Source organism: Nannospalax galili, unplaced genomic scaffold (assembly GCF_000622305.1).
Source record: "Nannospalax galili isolate Female #2095 unplaced genomic scaffold, S.galili_v1.0 scaffold259, whole genome shotgun sequence".
NCBI lineage: Eukaryota > Metazoa > Chordata > Mammalia > Rodentia > Spalacidae > Nannospalax > Nannospalax galili.
Genome location: NW_008344750.1, coordinates 1,163,344 through 1,186,320, shown reverse-complemented (window position 1 = coordinate 1,186,320; position 22,977 = coordinate 1,163,344). Strand labels below are relative to the sequence as shown.

The window sequence follows — 22,977 nt, the reverse complement described above, 5'->3', positions numbered from 1 at the left end:
GATAGCCTCTTCTGACCTCCCCGGGCATTGCACGACATGGGTGCACTTACCTACATGCAGGCAATACATGCATATACATAAAATAATAAATAAAATTTTTAAAAATAAAAAATTTTTAAAAAGAAACAAAAACTAAAAATTAAAAATTAAATAAAATGGGGGCTGGAGACATGGCTCAGTAGTTAAGAATACTGGTGGTTCTTGCAGAAGACCCGGGTTCGAATCCCAGCACCCACATGGCAGCTAACAACTGTCTGAAACTCCAGTTCCATGGGATCCGACAGCCTCTTCTGACCTCCGCAGGCATTGTAAGACACGGGTGCACTTACCCGTGCAGGCAATACACACATACACATAAAAAAATAAAAATAAAGCCGGGCATGGTGACACACACCTGTAGTCCCAGCACTTGGGAAGCAGAGGAAGGTGATCTCTGTGAGTTCAAGGCCAGCCTGGCCTACATAGTGAGTTCCAAGACAGCTGGGGCTACAGGGAGACCCTGCTTCAAAAAAGACCAATTAATTAATTAATTGATTGATTAATAAAATGGTGGCAGACACCTTTAATTCCATCCACAACTCAGGAGGTAGAGGCAAGTGGTCTCTGAGATTGAGGCCAGCCTGGTCTACATAGGGAGTTCTAGGCCAGCTAGAGCTACAGGAAGACCCTGTTTCAAAAACAACCAAGGGTTGGAGATATAGGTCAGTGATACAGCACTGGCCTAGAATGCTCAAAGCCCTGGGTTCCATCTCTAGTACCCCACACACACACATGCACAAAAGGCACCTAAAGTTAGGACCACATGACCTCAGAGATAAAGCATTTGACCTCAGTTAATAAAAACACACCTAGGAGAATGTAGCTCAGTGCTATAGTTCTTACTTAACATGGGGCAGGGCCTGGGTTCCTTCTACTCCCAGTACTTCTTTTGGGAGGTCTGACTTTTTTAGTTGTTATTTTTATGTTTCTTTGCTTTTGAGTCAGGGTTTCATGTAGCCCAGGCTGGTGTCATACTTGATATGTAGTTGAAGATGACATTGAACAATTGAACATCTGATCCTCTTGCTTCCACCTCTTTTTTGGTCTTTTTGAGACCAGATCTCCCTGTAGCCCCAGCTGGCCTAGTACTCGATATGTAGACCAGGCTGGCCTCAAACTCACAGAGATCCATCTGCCTCTGCCTCCCGAGTGCTGAGATTAAAGGTGTGCACCACCACGCCTGGTACTGCTTCCACCTCTTTTTTAAAAATACTTTATTATTTTTGTTTTATGTGTATGAGTGTAGTGCCTGAATGTATGTATGTAAATGCATCCGTTGTCATGCAGTGCCCTCAGAGGTCAGAAGAGGACATTGGAATCCCTTGAAACTGATAGTTGTTAGGATGGTTGTTAGCTGCCATGTGGGTGCTGGGACTCAAACCCAGGTCCTCTGCAAGAGTAACTGGTGCTCTTAACTGCTGAGCCATCTCTCCAGCTCTGCTTCTACCTCTTAAATGCTGGGATTAAAGGTTTGAACCATCACACCCAGTTATGTGGTGCTGAGCATCAAACTCAGGGTTTTGTGCATGGTAGGCAAGCACTCAACACTGCCAACTGAGCTACATCTCCAGCACCCAAATTCTCTTTTTTTTTTTTTTTCGGTCTTTTTGAGACAGGGTCTCCCTGTAGCCCCAGCTGTCCTGGAACTATGTAGACCAGGCTGGCCTTGAACTCACAGGGATCCGACTGCCTCTGCCTCCCAAGTGCTGGGACTAGAGGGGTGCGCCACCACGCCCAGCTCCAAATTCTCTTTTAATAAGTAAAAAGCCACTTAGTCCAACCCCACCTTTGATTGTTGCATTTTTCTCTAAGACATGGAAAGGGTGTTTTCCTCCTGGATTTTTTTTTTCCTCAAGCAACCACCTCTAAGCCTGGATAGCCTTCTCACAGTGTTACCTTATTTTTTATTTTGATATATATTTTTTTTAATTTAAATATTTTATTTATTATTTTTATTTTATGTGTATGAGTGTATTGCCTGCATGTATGTGAGTGCACCTGTGTCATGCAATGCCATGGAGGTCAGAAGAGGGCTTCGGATTCTCCTGGAACTAGAGTTAAGGACGGTTCGTAGTTGCCTTGTGTATGCTGGGACTCGAACCCGGGTCCTCTGCAAGAGCAGTCAGTGCTCTTAACCGCTGAGCCATCTCTCCAGCCCCTTATTTACTTTTATGTATATGAATGTTTAGCCTATATGCATGTAAGTGCACCATGTGTGTGCAATGCCTGTAGAAGCCAGAAGAGAGAGTTGGATCTCTGGAACTGGAGTAACGGATAGTTGATAGTTGCCATATGGATGCTGGGAACTGAACGCAGGTCCTCTGCAAGAACAGCCAGTACTCTTAACCACCTAGCCATCTCTCCAGTCCCACAGTATTATCTTTAATATGTATAGCAGGAACTTAAGGGGTCTGTCTGAAGTTATACACTCAGGAAATAGCTGCGCTCAGGGCCTAGATTCTTCTCAGGCCACCCTATGATCTTGCTCATATTCCACCTGCCTCTTCACGGTTTTCTTTACAGACCAGCATTCTCAAAACTGGAGGATTCCTTTGAGGCCCTCTCCCTATACCTGGGAGAACTGGCCATCCCACTGCCCGCAGAGCTGGAGGAGCTGGACCACACTGTGAGCATGGAGTACGGCCTGACCCGGGACTCGCCTCCCTAGCCTTGGCCCAGCCCCCTGCAGGGGGTCGTCCCACAGCCAGCATTGCCCCCTCTGCGCCCTGTCCCTGCTATGAGCAGGGCTGACTGGGCTTCCTGTGGATTGGCGGCTTATTTAGAAGCTGAATGAGCCATCCCTACTACCTCCCCAGGAGGCATGCAGGCGCAGGGAAACACCTCTCCACAGGTTTTTGGGACCTGATTACTGTCTGTAAATCCAACACTCACCTGAAAGCTGTGAAGAAGATAAAAAGATCCTGGACTCTGGACCAGGAGGAGTCTGTTACTCTACTTGGGACCCTCCCAGCAGTGGGATTCTGGGAGGCTGTGGCTTACACTTATCAACATGACCTGGGCCTGCTGGGCAGGATCCAAGGGTGAACTGACCTGGGGTGCTGAAGTCTCTGGTCAAACAAGGTGAAGGACTTCAAGTAGTAGTGTGAGCAAGAGAAACTGGTGGCCTTAAAGGGTGCGAAATGACAGTGGCGATGTCCCCTTCCACTCCAGGCCCTACCCTCTGGAGCAGAGGGCACAAGAGTATGTTTCAAGGAGTCTTGTGGCTTGTGGTGGAACCTGCCAGGAGTCAGGAAAAGGGTTGGTTTCTGCTCATCAGCCCAGGGACCACATAAGTGCAGGGAGAGTTTCCACCTCATGGAAACTTGGCAGCATATTCTGTCTCAACAAGCAGTCACCCACAAGCACTGAAGAGGCTGGAAACAGAGACTCTGCCCTCAGAAAGCCCTGTATCTTGGCTGGTGGGCTCAGTCAAAAGCTCAAGATGTTGTACAACACTAGATGGGTTATGGGGCCAGTGAGGTCTTTGACAGACCTGGGACCTGAGGCAGGGAGGGGAGGCTAAGCAGTTTCTTGGCATTGTCCGTGTGGCAGCTCCTGCTTACCTAGTATGCCTGTTCCAGGCAGCAACCTTGGACAGGAAGTGGTGGCTGCAGAGTCCCTGAGCTGGGCATTTTAGATTCTACCTCCCTTATTGACTTGTCCAGCTTAGTTTCTGGCTGCAGCTTCCTGAGCCACACTCCAGGACCATGGGTATTGGAAACCATTGGGGCATCCTCCACCCTGGCTGCCAGATGTCCAGGGACACTCAACACACCTAGGTTTGCCTCTTCCTAAGTGTTTGTGAGCTCGCACCATAGTTAACAAATTGGGAGTGGGTTGGGGGTGTAAAAACAGTGTATGGTGAGTTGTGGTGGTGGGGATCCAGGAGAGTGGTTGCTGTTTTTAGCTTTATCTGTTGGGTAATATGTGAAATATTGTACATAGACCAGATAAGTTGTGGGATGGGAGGCCATCTCTGGCCATTTTACATGCTACATAGACTGTGCTTGTGTGTAGAGTTTGCAAATTTGCTGTAGGGTGTGTCCTGAACTCCCAACAGCAGCATGGTTCAACATCCTGTGGCTGGTTGTACTCGAGATGTCCCCAGCAAGTGTGGGAGTGGTGGGCCTGAGCTGGGCCATTAAACAGACTAAATAAATTAAGCAGTGAACATAAGCGATGATACTGAGAGTGAAAAAGTGATTTAGGGCCTGACTGGAAATAAATAACGAGAGTCTGCTGGTCACCTCCAGGCATAGGCCACACAACTCTGCATCAGGGAGTTCTAAGCCTAATCTCCTCTCCTTAGGTGGACCCCAACCTTTTTCACCATGCACATCCACTTGAGGCAGCCCCTTCTGTGCAGCTGGCTTATGATATCACCTTGGCCACAGAGCTATTGTGCCTAGCTCCCACCTGCTGGCCAAGTCCTCGGGGGTCTTCCACATCCACCCCTGAAACTTCTGAACCAGACCACTGGACCAGATAATGCCACTGATAGTGAGGTCCTGGGGACAACATGCATCCACAACCCCAGCCAAGCATAGTAGCATGTGTTTCTGGTCTACCTAGTGGGCTTCAGGCCAATCAGTGCTATATGACAAGACCCTGTCTCAAAATAAATCCACAAACCCAAAGATAAGTTCTCCCAAGCATTGTTGGGAGGTCCTCTGTTGTAAGTTCAAGAAACGCTTCCCTGTAACTTCCCTCCTAAAACACTAGGAATCACCCACAAGAAGCCCCCTCAGCCTCAGGCAGCCCACCCTCTATTCCTCCTTTGGCTGCTGCAGAGTCAACTACTCCCAAGGGCTGTTGCATTCATCCCGACTCCCTTCACCTTGTAAAGAGTGCAAAAGGGGAAAAGACTTTCTGTGACCAACTCCCTTCTTGGGATGTTCACATTGCCATCCTGCAGCTGCAGCCTTTAAGGTTCCTGGTGACAGAATGCAGAAGCTGTATTTTGCAGCAGTTCAACTGTTAGCACCTTGCAGTTACTGGGCCAGGATATGAAGAGAAAACTGGCACTCACTGCACAGATGTGGACAAGGTAACGCAAATCATTTCAAGGTACTGGGGGAGTGTTCTCAATATCTCACAAATAATGTGGCAAGACAGAATTTTGTTTCATGTTTATAGAAGTTCAAATGCAGAGCAATTTCCCATACATTACACACAGGTATCAGAATGAGGTATATAAAACATGTATACAGAGAAATGCTTTTATAGAAAAGTAGAAATCAGTAATGTTCTCTTTTCTAATTCCAATACCACCACGGGAACCCCTGAGGTCTGGGTCCCCTCAACAAATGGCTCTAAGGAATAGCCTGCTGAAGGGAATGAGCCCCACTCACCTCTCTCCATGTTGAGCAGTAGAAGGGCAGTGGCTGGGGAGCGCTGCCAAGGCCTCAGTGACAGCAGGGCCTGTAGGGCTCTGAGCCATTATACACAGCAGTAGAGAAACACTGCACTCAGCCAAGAGGCTGACTTCTGCCACTCAGAAGCTGCTCTTTGATCTTGGGCAAGTCTTTTCCCTCTCTAGGGCCCTTCATCTGAAAGACTTAAAGAACCTCAGGGTCTTTTCCAGTGGTTCTGTGATTATTTCATATGGGTTGCAACTCTAGCCCTACAGAAGGCACTTGCCTGGGGGCCACAGGGCTGCCTGCAAACTAGGGTATGCTGCAGAGTCCCACCAGGCTTTATTACCTAGCCTTTGAGCTTAGTTTTCAAGTTCACCTCACAGAAGCAGCTCCCCAGACCCTGAAGTGTATGATTCCTATGGGCTGGCTGGCTGCTATTACTGGCACAAAATGGAGAGGTCACTATCCATCCCAGAAGAGAGACAGTCTGGACATCCGAGGTCTGCTTGTGCCCTGTGGCTAGGCTGAAGCAGAAACAGGTTTTCTATCTTCTTCCTAAATGGAATGTTTAGTGCAATTCTTCCCTTTTCCTTTCGAAACAGGAAGATACCCTGGGCCCAGGTCTGGCCCACAGTTGTCAAGGCACATCACAGCCAGCAAGCTGAAGCACAGCCAGCAAGCATCCAGCCTAGAGCCCTTCTCAGCTCAGAGTTCTGACTTTTATACAAACTCATTTCCGGTTCTCAGAAGTCAGCAGGGACTGACTCAGAAGTCAGTCCATCTCAAATACTTAAAAAACAATTTTTTTTTTAAATGCTGCCTCTTGACCTGTCTAACTTTAAATAACAGTGTATGCCACTCAAGCTCTTGAACAACAAATGGAAACAGAGGCTGAGGCCATCTTAGATAATAAAGCACAGAGGAGCCTTGGGGAGCTCCCCATCTGTCCCTGGTCCAGTTCCAGGGCCATAGGCAATGTCTGGAAGCCCTTATTAACCACAGCACCACTTAGGGAGCTGTGCCACTGTCTCCATCCACAAGTGAAACTGTGCTCCAAGGGATGGAAAAGGAGCATCAATAGGCCCTACCCAGCCTCCTTGCCCTTACCCACAGTGCTACCTGCTTCTGCTTGTTGTAAGGATCCACCCAAAAAAAAGGAAAGAGAAATGGGGATTAGGGTCTTAACCACAACACAAAATGTAGCTCCTCCCAGTCATGGAAGGGTGGGCTGTCCTCCACCAGTGTCTGCGTGGACTCCTCCCCACTGGCAGGGTTCAGGCCCCAGGGGTGCCGGCCTGGTCCATGAGGAGAGTGCTGCCCTCCTGGAGGTCGACAGGAGTCTGGTTGCTATGCACGATGACAGTCTTCTCATCCACGATCTCACAGGTAGGGTTGGTGAAGGCAGACAGCGGCAGGGTGATCCGCTGCATCTCCCTCTCACACACTTTCTGCTCATGCTGCTCTTTCAAGTCCTTTCCCCTGGCAGGAAAAGAAGAAAGCATTGAGGCTGCGTGTCCAGCATGGCTTTGCTCAGTTTCAGTATCCCTGAGGTCAAGTCAGGAGCTCGCCCTGGTCACAGCAAATCAGTAACTAAGCCACAACTAACACCAACCTAGGCCCAAGACATCAGGTGTAAATTCCCCCAGCCTACTTTAAACTAACAAAGCACCCCTGCCAACTCTTGACTTTGCTTCCCCATCAGAAAGCTGAGGGTGACAGCAGCCATAGGGCTCAGTGGATAATGCAGAAGAGTTTACTTAAAGATGTAGTTTTGTTCTTTCAGCCCAGGGGTCCAAGAGACCCAGAGAACTATCCAACCTAGCTTCAGCCCTAACCCATGAAACTGCAGAAAAATGGACCTGACCATCCTACAAGATTTCCTTGTGCTGCCAAGCCTGGAACCCACATGGAGGAAAGGGAGAACCCACTCCCACCAGTTGTCCTCTGAACTTAATGTAGCATGCATGTGGCCTCCCCACCACAAAATAAATTATTTGGGGGTTTGGGGCAATTGGTTTTTTTAACTAAAAGACTGCCTTCTAGCCAGGCGTGGTGGCTCATGCCTTTAATCCCAGCGCTTGGGAGGCAGAGGTAAGTAGATCTCTATGTGTTCCAGGCCAGCTGGGGCTATAGGGAGACCCTGTTTCAAAAAGACAAAAAGAAAAAGAAAACATTGCCTTCTTACCCAAATATCATGGAGGGTAGGAACCCAGGCTGAAATGGACCATTCCTAACCCAGGCAAGAACAAAAGGGACTTAGGGCTGTGTAGGTCAAGAGGAAACAATGAAATGGCCGTCAAACTTCTCATCTGTCAATGCCTGTTAATTCTCCAGATACTCCACAGTGCTGCTCTGCTTATGTGGAATACTCTGTACCTGGGATGTGACCTATATCAGCTTACTTTATTCTAGTTCAACCCCCAAGATTTAGGTCTTACTTTATGCACAAAAGTAAGCGGCTTTGGAATGCTCCAAGAATGCTGTAGGTTTAAGCCCAAGTTTACTGTGCTCTGGCTGCTGTTAAGAGAAGTTCTGACCCCATCAAGGTCATCCCGTAAGAAATGGTGGTACAGGGACTCAAATTTGCTCAGTCCTCTGACTCAGCCCATGTAGGGCCCTTCCCACTGTATCTGACCATCCCCAATGCCAACCAAAGGGCTTGAAGAATGTCCAATAGATTGCACACCAGAACCAGTACTCAGAACCCAAAGTGACATCCTCTGAAGCCAACAACTAGGGCTCAGCTGCCAGAGAAACCCTCTCAGAAGGAGCCTTGAAGTATGTGATGAATGACTTGATAAAACAACATGGGCCTGCTTAAGATTTCCTTAGGGGCATGGCCATGATGAGATGAATTGTACATCCGTCACAATGTGACATGCAATGACAAAAGCTGGGGAAGATGATGCTGGAGGAAAAAGAGTTGCACAGGTGCCTCGGAATCCTCTTTAAACTATGTAATTCTGGGGCTGGAGTGACAGCTCATCGGTTAAGAGCACTGGCTGCTCTTGCAGAGTACGCAGGTTTGATTCCCAGCACCCACTTGACAGTTAACAACCATCCATAACTTAAGTTCCAGGAGATCTGACGCCCTCTTCTGACCTCCGTGGCCACTGCACGACATGGGTACACTTACACACATGCAGGCAATACAATATACTCATGCACATAAAAATAAACCAGGCATGGTGGCACACTCCTTTAGTTCCAGCACTCGGGAGGCAGAGGCAGGCAGATGGATCTCTGTGAGTTCAAGACCAGTCTGGTCTACATAGTAAGTTTCAGGCCAGCCGGGGCTACAGGGAGACCCTATCTCAAAAAGACCAATAAATAAAATAAATAAATAATATATAATATAATAAATATTAAGTTATCTAATTCCCTTTACTTTGTATCCTAGCACCAGCACTGGCTATTCAACATTCCGCAATACAGCCTGAGCCTTGGTTTCTTCATCTGCTTCGAACAAGATAATGCAAAATCAATTCCAAACTAGTACAACCATTGCAAAAACTCACAGATTATGATGAATTGCCCTGAATAGGACCTGACTCATCAAGCAATGCTGTCTTAATCAGGTTTCCCAAAAGAACTCTGCTATTGACTAGCCAAGTCAAGTATTGTTCATGACTTCTATAATCCCTCCTATTTTAATTTCATCATCTTAAAATAGTGGGATATGATAATATCCAGAGCCCAAGACATTCTACAAGAGTCCCCACATGAAATATGCTCTGATCCCCTAATTCTCATTGTAAGGTCACAGATTTGTGAGCTCATCTTCCTGAGTCACCCTGGTAACCAACTTTATGAACATGCAAGCCCAGGCCTATCACATCCTCATTAGCTTCTATACTGGACATCATCAATTCCAACCCCAGAAAAACTCCCAAAGGACCCACAGGGAAAAGGAACACTATGATGAGAGGGTTGTTTAGAACAAGAGTTCCCATAGTCACATCCTGAGTCACTGGACACTGTTCATCAGTTATGGTCTGGTGCCACATAGAAGGAAACACCTAACTCCATAATAAAACAAAATGCCAGGTTCTTCAAGACTGCCCATGTAGGGAAAAAAATGGAAGGTTCAGGTTTAATTTTAGTAAGGGATCCAAACTAGCAGCAGTTTATAAAAGAAACGGAACATGCCAGAGGCTGAAATTCAAAATCTATGGACCTGGAGGAAGAAAGCCAGGACGTCATGACTTCTGGAATACCTACCAAGGTACCAGGAATGGCCTATCATCCATAATGAGAAGGACCACCCATGCTCCTGATGGATGCCACACACTATACATGCACCAACTTTTAACTTCTCCCCATTTTCTACATGAATAAACTGAGGCTTTGGAATTTAACTCCAGGGCTTTCTTCAGCTCCCTCTTTTTACCAAGCATATGGCTGTGGCATACTGAGCTGCTGGTAAAGGTCGGGCTTCATCACACATGACTATGGGGGGTGGGAGGGAATCTGTATAATTAGGGCAGAACAGGGCTGAAGAGCAACCTAGGGGAAAGAAAGAAGACACTACCACCAGTCTGGATTAACTTCATCCATTCAGGAGCCTGGAAGAAGGCCTAACCCCATGTGCCTGCTGCTAATGCTCCCTGGGAATCCTGGAGTTGAAGGTGCTGAGGCTGCCAGGCCTATGTATATATACTGACCATCAGGGAGGCCAGCCCCCTCTAGTTGCCTTGGGGGCAGGGGACAGTCTGGCTGTTGTCTGCAACTATGAAAGAACAAAAAGCTTATTCACAGACTCAGCTTCTCTCCCAAGAGGGTGAGCTGGTGTTGACTTACTGTTTTTCCCTCCCCTTTTTATCAGAAAATAAGAACTCCCTGCAGAGCTGAGACAATGCACTTGCAGGGACCCCTCACTGCCGAATAGCAGACTGGCTGGCCAAACCCCATGGCCCAAACTACCAGGACAAAGAGGCAGCCAGGCTAAGCCTACCTTCAGCCCTCCCTCCCCAGAGGAATACTGATGCCTGCTCACCCTTCCCATCAAGGGGAAGCTCGCTCCGTCTATCAAGCCTCAACACCTTTGGCGGAGTTCAAACCTGCAGGAATTACCTGGCTCTGGGACCAGAAATGGGATCTGGACTGGCCAGATAGAACACTTGTAGAAGGTGCAGAAGGGCCGTCTACCTCTGACCTATCCCAAGGTTATGGAAATACCAGAGACCTCTTCAAGGCAGCACAGGCTTCTTCAATGATTACTCTGAGCTGCTGCTGTTTTCCAAGTCAGAACCAATGCTGTGCCATGCTGCAGCTCAGGGCAGGTTTCCCAAGGCGGTTACAGTGTTTGCACACAACTGTATACCCAAAGCACGCTGACTCGCCTTCACAACAGATCTATGTGCCATCTATATTAATAATCTCAGAACTGTAAAAGGTAAACGGAGAGGTTAAATCACCTGCTCAAGCAAATGCTAAAGCAGGGATTTAAACCAATATAGCCTCCACAAGGCAACAGTGTCCTCCAAAGAAACGCCAGAGCCGAGAGGAGCAGTGTATCTAATTCCCTACCTGATGAGTAAACTGAGGCCCAGAAAAGGTATATAACTTGCCCAGTATGGCATCCAGAATTGATAACAATTCCAGAATAGGGTCTTGTTCCTTTTGACTTCTATAAACTCAGCCATTCTTTGAGAAGTTTCTATTTTTCCTACTGCCCTCTGTAATTCAAATTGACATGAGGCTCTTGGGCTCTGGTGAACTTTTTAGAGCTACTGGTAATCTTTAGACACACCTTCCTGTCCAGCCAGACATGGTGACTCAGAAGCTTCATGCCTGTAATCCCAGGACTTGGGAAGCTAAGACAGGGAGATCAGGAGTTCTAGACCAGCCTGGGCTACAGAATGAGAACCTGTCTCAAAACAAACACAAAAAACCCATACAGTCTAGGGTGGATAGCTGGGACTAGTGCTGTAACTTCTCGGTTGCAGCTCAACAGTGCATCTAGGGTAGTCGAGAGCCTTAGAAAATCAAGAGAGGGCAGAGAGCAGGACCTTATCAAGAAAGCACAAAATAAATGTTGGCTGCTACTGTGATCTTTATCTGATTACTGTCCTGCTGCTTGCAGATAATGCTTAACAATAATCAGGTGGTTGGTGTGGAGGAGGAGGTATCCCCATTTAATAGACAGGATACCTACCAAGGTTCAGAGGCTGCCTGAAATGACATTCAACCTACAGCGCTTGTCTGGACACTCTGTTCTCTAATTGTGGGGAGGTGGAGACTCAGAGTTTGTCTCTAGCCCACACACATGGTTTCCTGTTTGAAGAGGCTGTTCTCTGAGTATGTTCGTTAAGGAAAGGGGTGGTTAGTGACGGGGAGTCTGGTGACTTCGTGCCTTCCCCTGAATTTATAAGAAAGTAAGCTCCAGGCCACAGGCCAATCCCACAACAATCTAGAAGATTAAAATTAGAAGAAAAAGCCCTGGTTTCTGCACTGGGCACCAACTGAGATTGGAATTGAGAACAGTTAGTCCAAGCACCTGGACAGTCTGGAAACTGTAACAAGGCTGGAGGACAGCCAAACACTGTCCAGTGGCTGAGGAAGCGAGAAAGATTTCAAGGGCTAAATTTAGTCACCATAGTTTGGGTCTATGAATTGCACATGCAGGGCAACTCCACTATTTCTTCAATCTTTCTGAAATGAACAAACAGGTATTCCTGGACCTATAAGTCACTATCCTCCTATGGGTCACAGCCACAGTCTGGGAATCAGGTCAGTGCTTCTCGTCTGAACCTTTGCTTCCAGATTCACAGAGCATCAGAAAAAGAGGTTAAATCACCTAGCAGAGCTGGGATTTAAACCAAAAAAGTCACCACTAGGCAACTGTCCTTTTAAGAAACATCAGAGCTAGGAGGATCCACAGATCTAATTTCCCATCTGAAAAGTAAACTAAAGTCCAGAAAAGGTAACCAACTAGTCAGGGAGGCACATTCTATAGACAGGAACAACATCTACTGTTTATTGATCATTTACTGTGTGTCATACATGAGCTAAGCAATCACACACCTTTACCCCACAGCAATGTTCTAGAGTAGAAGAAATAGAAGCAACCTGCCCACTTCCACAGATAGCTATTAGTCTCAGGATATAACTTTGTCCACCAAGTTCAAGATGTACAACCTCAGGCAAGGTAGCTATTCTCTCTTGCCTCAAGTTTCCTCATCTGAAAACTGGCAATAACAACAGCATTTATCGCAAAAGAGTGGCTGTGAGCACAATCCCAGTACTCAGAAGGTAGAGGCAGGAGGATCAAGAGTTCAAGGTTAGGGCTGGAGAGATGGCTCAGTGATCAAGGGCACTGACTGCTCTTGCAGAGGACCTGGGTTCGATTCCCAGCACCCACATGGTGGCTACAAACAGTCCTTAACTCCAGGGGAATCCAAAGCCCTCTTCTGACCTTCATGGCATTGCACGACATGGGTGTACTCACATACATGCAGACAATACACTCATACACATAAAAATAAAACTAATAAATAAAATATTTTTTAAAAAAGAGTTGAAGCTGGGTGTGGTGGCACACACCTTTAATCCCAGCACTCAGGAGGCAGAGGCAGGCGGATCTCTGTGAATTCAAGGCCAGCCTGGTCTACAAAGTGAGTTCCAGGCCAGCTGGGGCTACAGGAAGACCCTGTCTCAAAAAGATCGAAAAAAAAAAAAAAAAAGAGTTCAAGGTCATCCTTGGTCATATAAAAAGTTCAAGGGCAGCCTGAACTACATGAAACCCTGTCTCAACAATAACAACAACAGCAACAACAAAAATGACTGTGAGAAGTTGAGGCGTGCAAAGAGTTTGAAATGATGGCTGGCATACAGGAGACATCTGCTGCTAGCTGTGGTTATTACTTAACACTTCCCCCATTTTCATCTGTACGATATGATTGACTCAGGAGCTGGAGAGATGGCTCAGTCGTTAAAAGCAGTGGCTGCTCTTACAGAGGACCCGGGTTTGATTCCCAGCACCCACATGGCAGCTAACAACCATCTATAACTCCAGTTCCAGGGGGTCTGATGCCTTCTTCTGACCTCAAGGGCACTACATGACACAGGTGCACTTACATATATACAGGCAATACACACAAACACATAAAAATAAAAGTAAATATTTTTTTAAAAGATACAGTTGACTCAACACCTCTTAAGATACTCTCATTTTTAAAATGCTGGCTGCCGGGCATTGGTGGCTCATGCCCTTAATCCCAGCACTTGGGAGGCAGAGGCAGGTGGATCTTTGTGAGTCTGAGGCCAGCCTGGTCTACATAGTGAGTTCCAGGATAGCTGGGGCTCCAAGGAGACCCTATCTCAGAAAAAAAAAAAAAAATTGCTGGCTAAGGGAGTTGGAGAGATGGTTCAGGGGTTAAGAGCACTGACTGCTCTTACAGATGATCCAGGTTTGATTCCCAGCACCCACATGGCAGCTAATAACCATCTGTTAACTCCAGTTCAAAGGATCTGACGCTCTCTTCTGACCTCGTTGGGCATTGCATGACATGGGTGCACCTACCTATGTGAGGGCATTATACTCATACACATAAAAATAATAAATTTTTAAAAATGCTGGCTGAGAACAATGACTGTAGGTCCAACAAGGTTCTTACTGCTAGATGATGTGGCCCACTGCATCACTCCCCTTATAACAAAGGCTTCTTGGGTCAGAGAAATACAGTTGACCCTCATAGCTAGAAGTCAAATTCCCCAATTTTGTCCAAGAAAAAATAATCGTCTGGAGTCAGCCAGTGTTGTAACTATGGTTTTGACTCACATCAAAATCACAGTGATTACAAGTGCTTTTCCAATGTGGCATCTCAGGAGACTTTCAAAACAAACCTTCTCAAAGCCAGGCATGGTGGTACATGCCTTTAATCCCAGCACTTGGGAAGCTGAGGCAGGTGAATCATTGTAAAAATCAAGGCCCCATGGTCTACATAGTGAGTTCCAGGCCAGCTGGAGCTCTAGGGCAACCCTGTCTCAAAAACCAAAAACACCCACAAGCATTCCTGCCCTTGCCATCCCAGCTGCAGGCCATGTCCCTGCTTCCCAAGCAGCCTCTTATACTTTCATATGTGGTAAGGAGGAGCAAATCGATTTTCTTTTGAACCCATTTTTTTCTTCCTACCCTAGAGGACATCCCACTGATGATGGATAAGGAAATTTGAAGCCCCAAACGTGAGACTGAAAAAACAGCAGCTAGAAACCTTTTCCAGTAGCAGAATATTTTGTTTTGTTTTATTGACATAGGCTCCCACTCTGCAACCCAGGCTAGCCTCAAACTCTAGGCAATTCTCAGGCCTCAGTCTCCTGAGTGCTGGGATCACAGGTGCACAGCATCACACCCAGCTTAGTAGCAGATGTTTAAAACTCAACAGAATGAATTTGGTCTCTTTCTAGGCATGATGACACATGCTCATAAATCCCACTACTCAGAAAGCTGAGGCAGAAGGATTGTGAGTTCCAGACTAGTAGTTCAAGGCCAAGTCTGGGCTACATAGTGAAATCTTGTCTGGAAAAAAAAATTCAATCTCCAGGTCCTTGCCCCAAGTGTCCAGCCAGATTTCTGCACAGTCATCATTTCAATTGGACAGGGTTTTTGTTTTCAAAAGAGCTGAACTTTAGGGTTAGAGAGATGGCTCAGTGGTTAAGAGCACTGGCTACTCTTGCAGAGGATCCCAGGTTCATCTCCCAGCACCCACATGGTGGCTAACCACCATCTATAACTCCAGTTCCAGGGATCTGATGCCCTCTTCTGGCCTCTACAGGCACACATGCAGGCAAAACACTTGTATACATAAAATTAAGATAATAAATATTTTTAAGAAAGCTGAATTTGAATCTAGATTTTGCCATTCTCAGACAACATGACACTGGGCAAGTCACTGGACCTCTCTGACAAAGGTTTCCTTATCAGTAATTTGAGTAACAAGACCTCCTAGCTGAGGGCTGGGAAGATGGCTCAGGGGGTAAGGTGCTTGCTGCAAGCATGGGATACCTGAATTTAGATCCCTAGTTCCCATGTAAAAGCAGGTTGTGGGGTTGGGGCGATGACTCAGTGGGCAAAGGGCACATGCCTCCAAGTCCAGCAACCTGAGTTCAAGCCCAGGATCCACATGGCAGAAGGAGAGAATCAACTCCTGCAAGCTGTGCTCTGACTTCCATATGCACGCACATGCACACACATACACAAAATAAAATTTTAAATTAACTAAAAACAAAAAAAAAGCATGTGTGACAGCACTTGCCTATAATCCCAGTGGTGGGGAGACAGGAGAATCCCTGGAGCTCACTGGCAGTCAGTCTAGCCAAATCAATGAGCTCCAGGCTCTGTGAGAGACCCGGTCTCAAAATATAAGGATGGAGGGGCTGCAGAGATGGCTCAGTGGTTAAGAGCATGTACTGCTCTTGTAGATGATCCAAGTTCAGTTCCCAGCTCACAATCACCTGTGACTCCAGCGCCAAGGGATCCAACACCCTCACCTGTCCTCCTCTACAGGCATCTGCACTCCATGCACCCACATGTGCACACATACATACATGCAAGTAATTAAAATCTTTTTAAAAAATAAGGTAGAGTGAGCCGAGCATGGTGGCATACGCCTTTAATCCCAGCATTTGGGAAGCAGAGGCAGGCGGATCTCTGTGAGTTCAAGGCCAGCCTGGTCTACATAGCAAGTTCCAGGCCAGCTGGGGCTCCAGGGAGACCCTGTCTCAAAAAGAACCTCCCCAATAAAAAGGTAGAGAGAATTTAAGGGAGACTCCTGATGTCAACCTCTGACCTCTTAGGCATGTACACACGCACACAGCATGTATCATTCACTACACACCCACATCCACACATACTATCTTAAAGGGCTTTCGGGCAGCACGGAAAACAATGCAACAACAACTAAAAAAAACACCAGAGGAAAGAAAGGGTTGATCCAAAACCACCTAGTAGTAACTAGAACCAAACCTCTAGTCTTGACCTCGTTTTTCTTCAACACTTTGCTTCCTTTTGAGTAGGAAAGCCACAAAGAAGTTTGGATTGACACTGTGTGCCCTCCTCACCCCTCCTCCAGAAAAGAACTCTGGAGAAGCTACTCACCGCTTGTAGGTGTAGCCCAACACGACACCAGCTCCAATGGCGATGATGATCACCATCATGGTAATACCCAGCACATAACCTGTCAAGGACAGGACACAAGGTCCTATAAGCCACACCCCAGACAATCAACAAGGGACATCTCCTGATGAATCCCAACAAGGACAGAGGTAGGGCAATCATACCCAGAGTTCCCAGGTCCTTTTTCTCCTTGGAGTTCGTCCGCACACGCTGACTGATCCCAATCACTGGCTGCACGGCTGCAGCTTCACTCCGGGCGGGCAGGGCATTAGCGGGAGCAAACACTTCATCGTCACCAGGTACATCAGACCTCTCTTCCGGCTCCGTTGTGGAAGCTGGTGGTGCTTGGGAAGTGGTCTCTGGAGGTGACGTGGGAAACAACTCTCATCAGAGACTGCCCTTGTGTGTATGCGCCCGCGCCCCATAGCTGAACCTGGCGGGGGTGGAGTGTTGGGGGTGTCGGGGGAGTGGTCCACCTTAAAGATCCCCTAGACCGAAATCAAACTATGGCCCAGGAGCAAGATAGGCCTGAAAGGGCTACACCATGGCAGAGGTGTGATGTGAGGCAAATGTGAGAAGGCCACAAGGAACGGCCTCTTTTCCTGCCTCCCATCTCTTCAAATCCTTCCTACCTTCCAAGACAGCTCAAGTTTACCATCAGGCGCCCCCCACTCCAAGTCAGGAGGCAATCCGTGCTGCCACCTAGTAGCTCATACTCAGTGTACAATTTGTGCCAATCCGTGTTAAATGCTTTGCCTTGATTATCTCATTTAATCCTAGAGAACTGTCTCGCTACCTTGGAAACAGCACGCTGTTTTCTTTAGTTTAAAAAACCTTTTTGACATGGTGCACTAACCTACATGCTGGCAATACATACATACACATAAAAAGTAATAAATACTAAAAATTTACAGCCAATTTTGAAAGAGATGCATCTTAGCTCTGGAAATTGTTATTGAATATGTCAATGCTGTTGTAATGAAATACTTCTAATTACGTGTTTATTAAGTAATCTTTTTTAAAATTGCAAAAAAATAAAATAAATATTAAAAAAAAAAAACTTGGATCAAATGTGCACACCGTCATTGCCTTGGGCAGGTCGCTGAACTCCTCGCCCTGAAGGTTTTTCTCATGGACTGGGCACAGCGGGCCCAACACCAGCAAAGGCTGGTGGGGCGCACCGAGGACCGTCCCTTGGGGCGTGGCGGGCCGGAAGGAGCGGGCTCGCCTCCCACGGTTGTTTACAAGCGCTCTGCGGAGGATGAGCTCACCCCGAACGCCGCCGCGGCCAATGGGCTTTAAGCTCGGCGGCCTGGAGACAGCCCTGACCAATCGGACTGCACGGGGGCGGGGCGGGGCGGGCCGGCGTCGACCGGCCGCACGTGCACAGCGGGTAGAACCCCGGCTGGGAAAGCGAGCGCGGTGCTCGCGTCCTAGGTCCCGGGGTCTCGGGCTGTTACCTGGGCAGTGCGCGTCCTCGCATGGCCGCTTTTCAGGGGCGCCGCTGTCGCTTCTGACGTAGCACCAGGGCCCGCGAGGGTCCTGGTCCGGGTTCCGGCAGTAGTTGTGGTTGCCGGGGCCTGACGGGGGGGGCGGGGGGGGGGAGAAGGAGGCGCCTTGAGTCCAGGAGCCCACCCAGGCCGCCGCCCGCCAGCCCCGCCCCGCCTGGACCCTCACTTGGCTCCGCGACCGACTCCAGGCCGCCGAGTGCGGCCAGCCAGTTGAGGCAGCGGAGACCCGGCGCGGGCGAGGGCTGGTCCTCCCGGTACAGGTGGCCGTTGTCCCAGAAGCACCCTGTGAGGAAGAGGAAACATAATAATCCCCGAGACCCAGCGTGTGCAGGTCGGGGAGCCACGTCCGCAGGAGCCGGGCGTGTAGGTAGGGGACCGTGCGCCCTGCTGCACTTCCCCGGTCCTCGCAGGGAAAGCCCTGTGCACCTCCAAGTGAAGGAGGTCGAGCCCCTAGGCAACAATCAGATGCCTGCAAAAGTGCAAGGGACTGTTGCACTCGAACTTGTGTGCACTTTGAAAGGAGCAGGGGGCCTGGCTCTGTGCAGGTGCTAAAAGTTTGGGTTCTGGGCAGTCAGAGCTGAAAGTCGTCCCTGTGTTGAAGTGTCCACGTTATATAAACTGACGTTCCCTTCTTCCGCGGAAATGGCCACCTTCTGCCAGTGTAACAGACCACACCACCTCCCGAGAGCATCTGACAAAAGCCTGGATTCCGTGAGGTAGAAGGTTGAAGAGAGGCTCCAACGGATGGAATCTGCCTGGTCCCTTCTGGCTGTGACTCTCAGCTCCCACTCCGGAGAGTCACAGGAGGAGGCAGGGGACGGGGGAGGTCCGTGTGCCTGCCATAGCATGCAGAGGGCTTTAGAAAGACCGGACTCTAGGAAGTAGAGCACTCAGTGAACTCCCTAGCTCCATCCACTCCTGTACAAGGGAAAGGGAAAGTGGCCACTTGCCTTTGTTCTTAATAGCAAAGATGGAGCGCAAGCCTCTGGCAAGGAGAGGAGAAAGGAGAAGAAAAGCTTTCACAAGCCAACAAAACAGCCCAAAGCTTCGTTCCCTGTCCACCTGGCCACGTTGGGGAAATAGAGGGCTTTGCCCGTTCTGCTTCGTTAAGTTGCTGCAGAAAGAAAAAAAAAAAAATGTAATCTCACCTCCAGATCCATAGGCTTCTGCCAGAAGCATGTTGCTGAGAAGGAATGTGTGTACCCAAGCCAGCAGCATCCTCGCCTCCACCGGCTTGCAAGTGATGGAACAAGCCGTGGCCAACTGGGGTCTCCTTGGCAGCCGTAGGCCTCCCAGCCCCAGCCTTGCAGTCGGACCTGCCCTTGTTAATGCTCTTCTGGTAAACAGCTTCTCTAGAACTGGGAGCTTTCCAGCTAGCTTGCTGCAGCGCGAGGTATTTTTCAGCTGAAAGGCGCCCCCTGGGTCCTAAGCCTCCTTTACCACACCAGATCACTAACCCTCAGCCAAGGGAAGAGTGGCTTAGCAGCTTTTCCGTTTGAGACCTGCACGGCGCCTCCCCAGAGCTTGTCACCTTTTCTTTTTCCATTTGTGTGAGCACAGAAAGAGTCATTCTGTCAAGAGGCACCATGGAGTGCGGTGGATTCTGAGCACTGAAGTCCAACAGCTTTAGGAGAGGATGCTAATTGCAAAAGCAGGAGGAATTAAAAGGCCGCATAGATGGCACAAATAAGAATCTGACTGGAAGTGACTCCTTATATCCACCTTTGAAAAAAAAAGGCGGGCCGTTGTTTATGACCATGCACACATTGTTTTATATTTAAACTGTACTTTGCCAGGGTCAGCTCAGCCACGTTCCTTTGCTCACTTTTGAGGTGTGGGGTATCCCTATATAGTAGGGATACAGAAAGGGCATCTTTAGTTGAAAACGCACGTTATGCAAACATTGGATTTGCTTAGCTATATAGTCTGCCCTTTCTCCCAGCACTGTAGTCAAGTAAAATGCCTCACCCACCCCCAGCACGCTGAGGAAATCCATTTGTAGTGATTCGTGTCCATTATTGAACCAGGTCCATATGACTTAGGGCTAGAAGGGCCCTTTTCCTATTTGGCTGGCTATTGAAGTTCACAAGCAGCTGCAGGAAACGCAGAGAGAGAGACAGAGAGAGAGACAGAGAGAGAGAGAATGATTTGCCAAGACTACCTTGTGACTCAGGCAAATCCCAAAATAGAAATGGGAGACTCTGTTTTGATCTTGCCCACAAAAATGTAGGGAGAAAAAAAATTTACTAAATTATGTAGACTTTATCACGATAGAAAGCTAAGTGACTCCAACTGTTCTGAAGTGGATTTGGATTTGTTATATGCAGATAGGGTACTTAGTGATGTTCCATTTAAAGCCATTTGCTAACTGTCTGATGCCCTGCTTTGTTTTGCTCTCTCCTGTCTTCCTCACACAAGCTTCTGAACCTGTCTCCTGACTTGGTCTGCACTGGTAACTATGCCACAGAGTCTATAAATTTCTTCACACATGTTTACAGATATACCAAAATTTCAGAACAGAGCAATTGTAACATGAGGTCTTAAAGATTTATTTTTATTTGAGGAGAGAGGGTAACCCTCAGAGGCCTCTTCCTGTTCAGGTCCTCTAAAGCCGGAATTACAAACACTCATGAGGCACCCGATGTGGGTGCTGGGAACAGAACTCAGGTCCTCTGGAAGAGCAGCAAGGGCTCTTAACTGCTGAGCTGTCTCGCCAGCCCACATGGGGTCTTTGTAAAAACCATGGAGGGGAGGTGTCTGTGGTGCATGCACATGGGTGCCAGTATGTGTGCAGATGTGAAAGCCAGATCAGGATGTTGGATGCCCCTCCACTGTGACTCTCAACCTTATTGCCTCAAGAAAGGGACTTACTGAACCAGAAGCTCACCATTTCATGTAGGCTAGCTGGCTGGTGAGCTTTCAAGATCTGCCTGTCTATACCCTCCCCCCAATTCTAAGAATCCTGTTTATGCCCTCCAATGCTGGGTTACAGGCAGGCACAGTGCCACTATACTCAGTTTAGCAGATTTTTCTTTTTTTTCTTTTTGAGACAGGGTCTCCCTGTAGCCCCAGCTGTCCTGGAACTCGCTGTGTAGACCAGGCTGGCCTTGAATACAAAGAGATCTGCCTGCCTCTGCCTCCTGAGTGCTGGGATTAAAGGCATGCACCACCACGCTGGGCCATGCCCTGCTTTTTATGCAAGTGCTGAGGATTGCAATTTGGGTCTTGCTTGCAGTGCAAGAGCTCTCACTCACTGAGCCACCTCCTCAGAATTCTCAAAGCACTTTTGTTGGGGATGTATCTAAATTGGTAGAGTGCTTGCCTAGCATGCACAAAGCTCTGCGTTTGATCCCTAGTACAACACATACCTGGCATAGGCCTGTAATCTCAGCACTCTGGAAGTAGAGGCAGAGGATCAGAATTTCAAGGTCATCCTTGGGTACATAGTGATTTTTGAGGCCAGCCTGGTATTAAAAAAAAGGTCAGATACAAATTTTTAAAAATATTTTATGTGTATAAGTGTATTGCCTACATGTATATAGGTGCACTTATGTCATGAAATGCCTGCAAAGGTCAGAAGAGGGCATCCATCTCTGGAACTGGAGTTACAGATGGTTGTTAGCCACCATGTGGGCATTGGGAATCAAACCCAGGTCCTCTGCAAGAGCAGTTAGTGCTCTTAACTGCTGAGCCAACTCTCTGGTCCCCAATTTTACAAATATTTTTATTTTAAAAAATTATTATTTTAGCCCGGCATTGTGGCACATGCCTTTGATCCCAACACTTGGGAGGCAGAGGCAGGCAGATCTCTGTGAGTTCAAGGCCAGCCTGGTCTACATAGTGAGTTCCAGGACAGCTGGGGCTACAGGGAGACCCTGTCTCAAAAAAAGACCAAAAAAAAAAACCTTTTTAGCCAGGTGTGGTGGCACATGCCTTTAGTTCCAGTACTTGGGAGACAGAGGCAGGCAGATCTCTGTGAGCTCAAGGCCAGCCTGGTCTACATAGCAAGTTCCAGGCCAGCTGGGGCTGCAGGGAGACCCTGCCTCAAAAAGACGAAAAAAAATTTTTTTATGTGTATGAGTGTATTGCCTACCTATATATAAGTGTACCTCTGTTGTACAATGCCCACAGAGGTCAGAAGAGGGCCTTGGATCCCCTGGAACTTGAATTATGAACAGTTGTTAGCTACCGTTTGGTTGCTGGGAACTGAACCTGGGTTCTCTCCAAGAGCAGCCAGTGCTCTTGTCTGCTGAGCCATCTCTCCAGCCCCTAATTTTACAAATATTTTTGGAAAACTTTCTAGATATTAGAACTCTGTCAACAAAATATTTGAAATCTCTACCCTCCTGAAGCTTAAATTCTAGTTGGAAAGAGTCATGATAAATATGTAAAATGTCAATTAGTATCGTTCACAGAAAAAGTGACACAGGGTAAACGACAGAGAACAGTGTGTGTTTCACTTGCTAAAGAAAGCTTACAAGTCAGATGCTGTGACACACACCTATAACTCAGGTACTTGGGAGGCTCAGGTGTGTGTGTGTGTGTGTGTTGTTGTCGTTGTTGTTGTTGGGTGGGTGGGGCTACTAGGGGTTAAACCCAGGGTTTTGTTCCTGCTAAGTATGTGCTCTATCACTGAAAAAACACGTGTGAGAAAATGGGAGTACAGGATGGGGTGGGTTTGGGAATGGGGCCCTTTTTACTTAGGACAGAATTTCATGTACCCCAGGCTGGCCTCAAACTCCTGATCCTCATGCCTTCATGTCCCAAGTGCTTGGATTACAGGCGTTCACCATCATACCTGGCAAAAGTATGCTTTTTATTTTGTTTTGGTTTTTTTTAGACAGGATCTCTCTGTAGCCTGGATCCCATTGTGTAGCACTGGTTGGCCTCACTATGGAACTCATTATGTAGACCAGGCTGGCCTCTATCTCACAGAGATCCACCTGCTTCTGCC

General features: G+C 47.8%; 2 protein-coding genes across 5 annotated transcripts in view; one reads left to right on the top strand and one right to left on the bottom strand.

The window, feature by feature from the left end:
* The window catches only part of Limk2 (LIM domain kinase 2), a 77,259-nt gene extending 73,039 nt beyond the window's left edge, over positions 1-4,220 (top strand). For all 4 annotated transcript variants that reach the window (XM_008841018.3, XM_017800112.2, XM_017800114.2 and 1 more), the window contains one exon: positions 2,563-4,220. In XM_008841018.3, coding sequence (XP_008839240.1) covers positions 2,563-2,707 — 145 coding nt within the window. In that variant the 3' untranslated portion in view covers positions 2,708-4,220. The remainder of the gene's footprint in view (positions 1-2,562) is intronic.
* Positions 4,221-5,156: 936 nt separating this feature from the next.
* Positions 5,157-19,686, bottom strand: Pik3ip1 (phosphoinositide-3-kinase interacting protein 1). Its single transcript, XM_008841017.3, has 6 exons — positions 19,172-19,686; positions 18,190-18,306; positions 17,973-18,092; positions 16,677-16,871; positions 16,495-16,573; positions 5,157-6,875 (listed from the first exon to the last, which is right to left on the bottom strand). Exons 1-6 carry the CDS (start codon positions 19,239-19,241, stop codon positions 6,671-6,673), a joined length of 786 nt encoding a protein of 261 aa, XP_008839239.1. The 5' UTR covers positions 19,242-19,686; the 3' UTR covers positions 5,157-6,670.
* Positions 19,687-22,977: the final 3,291 nt, after the last annotated feature.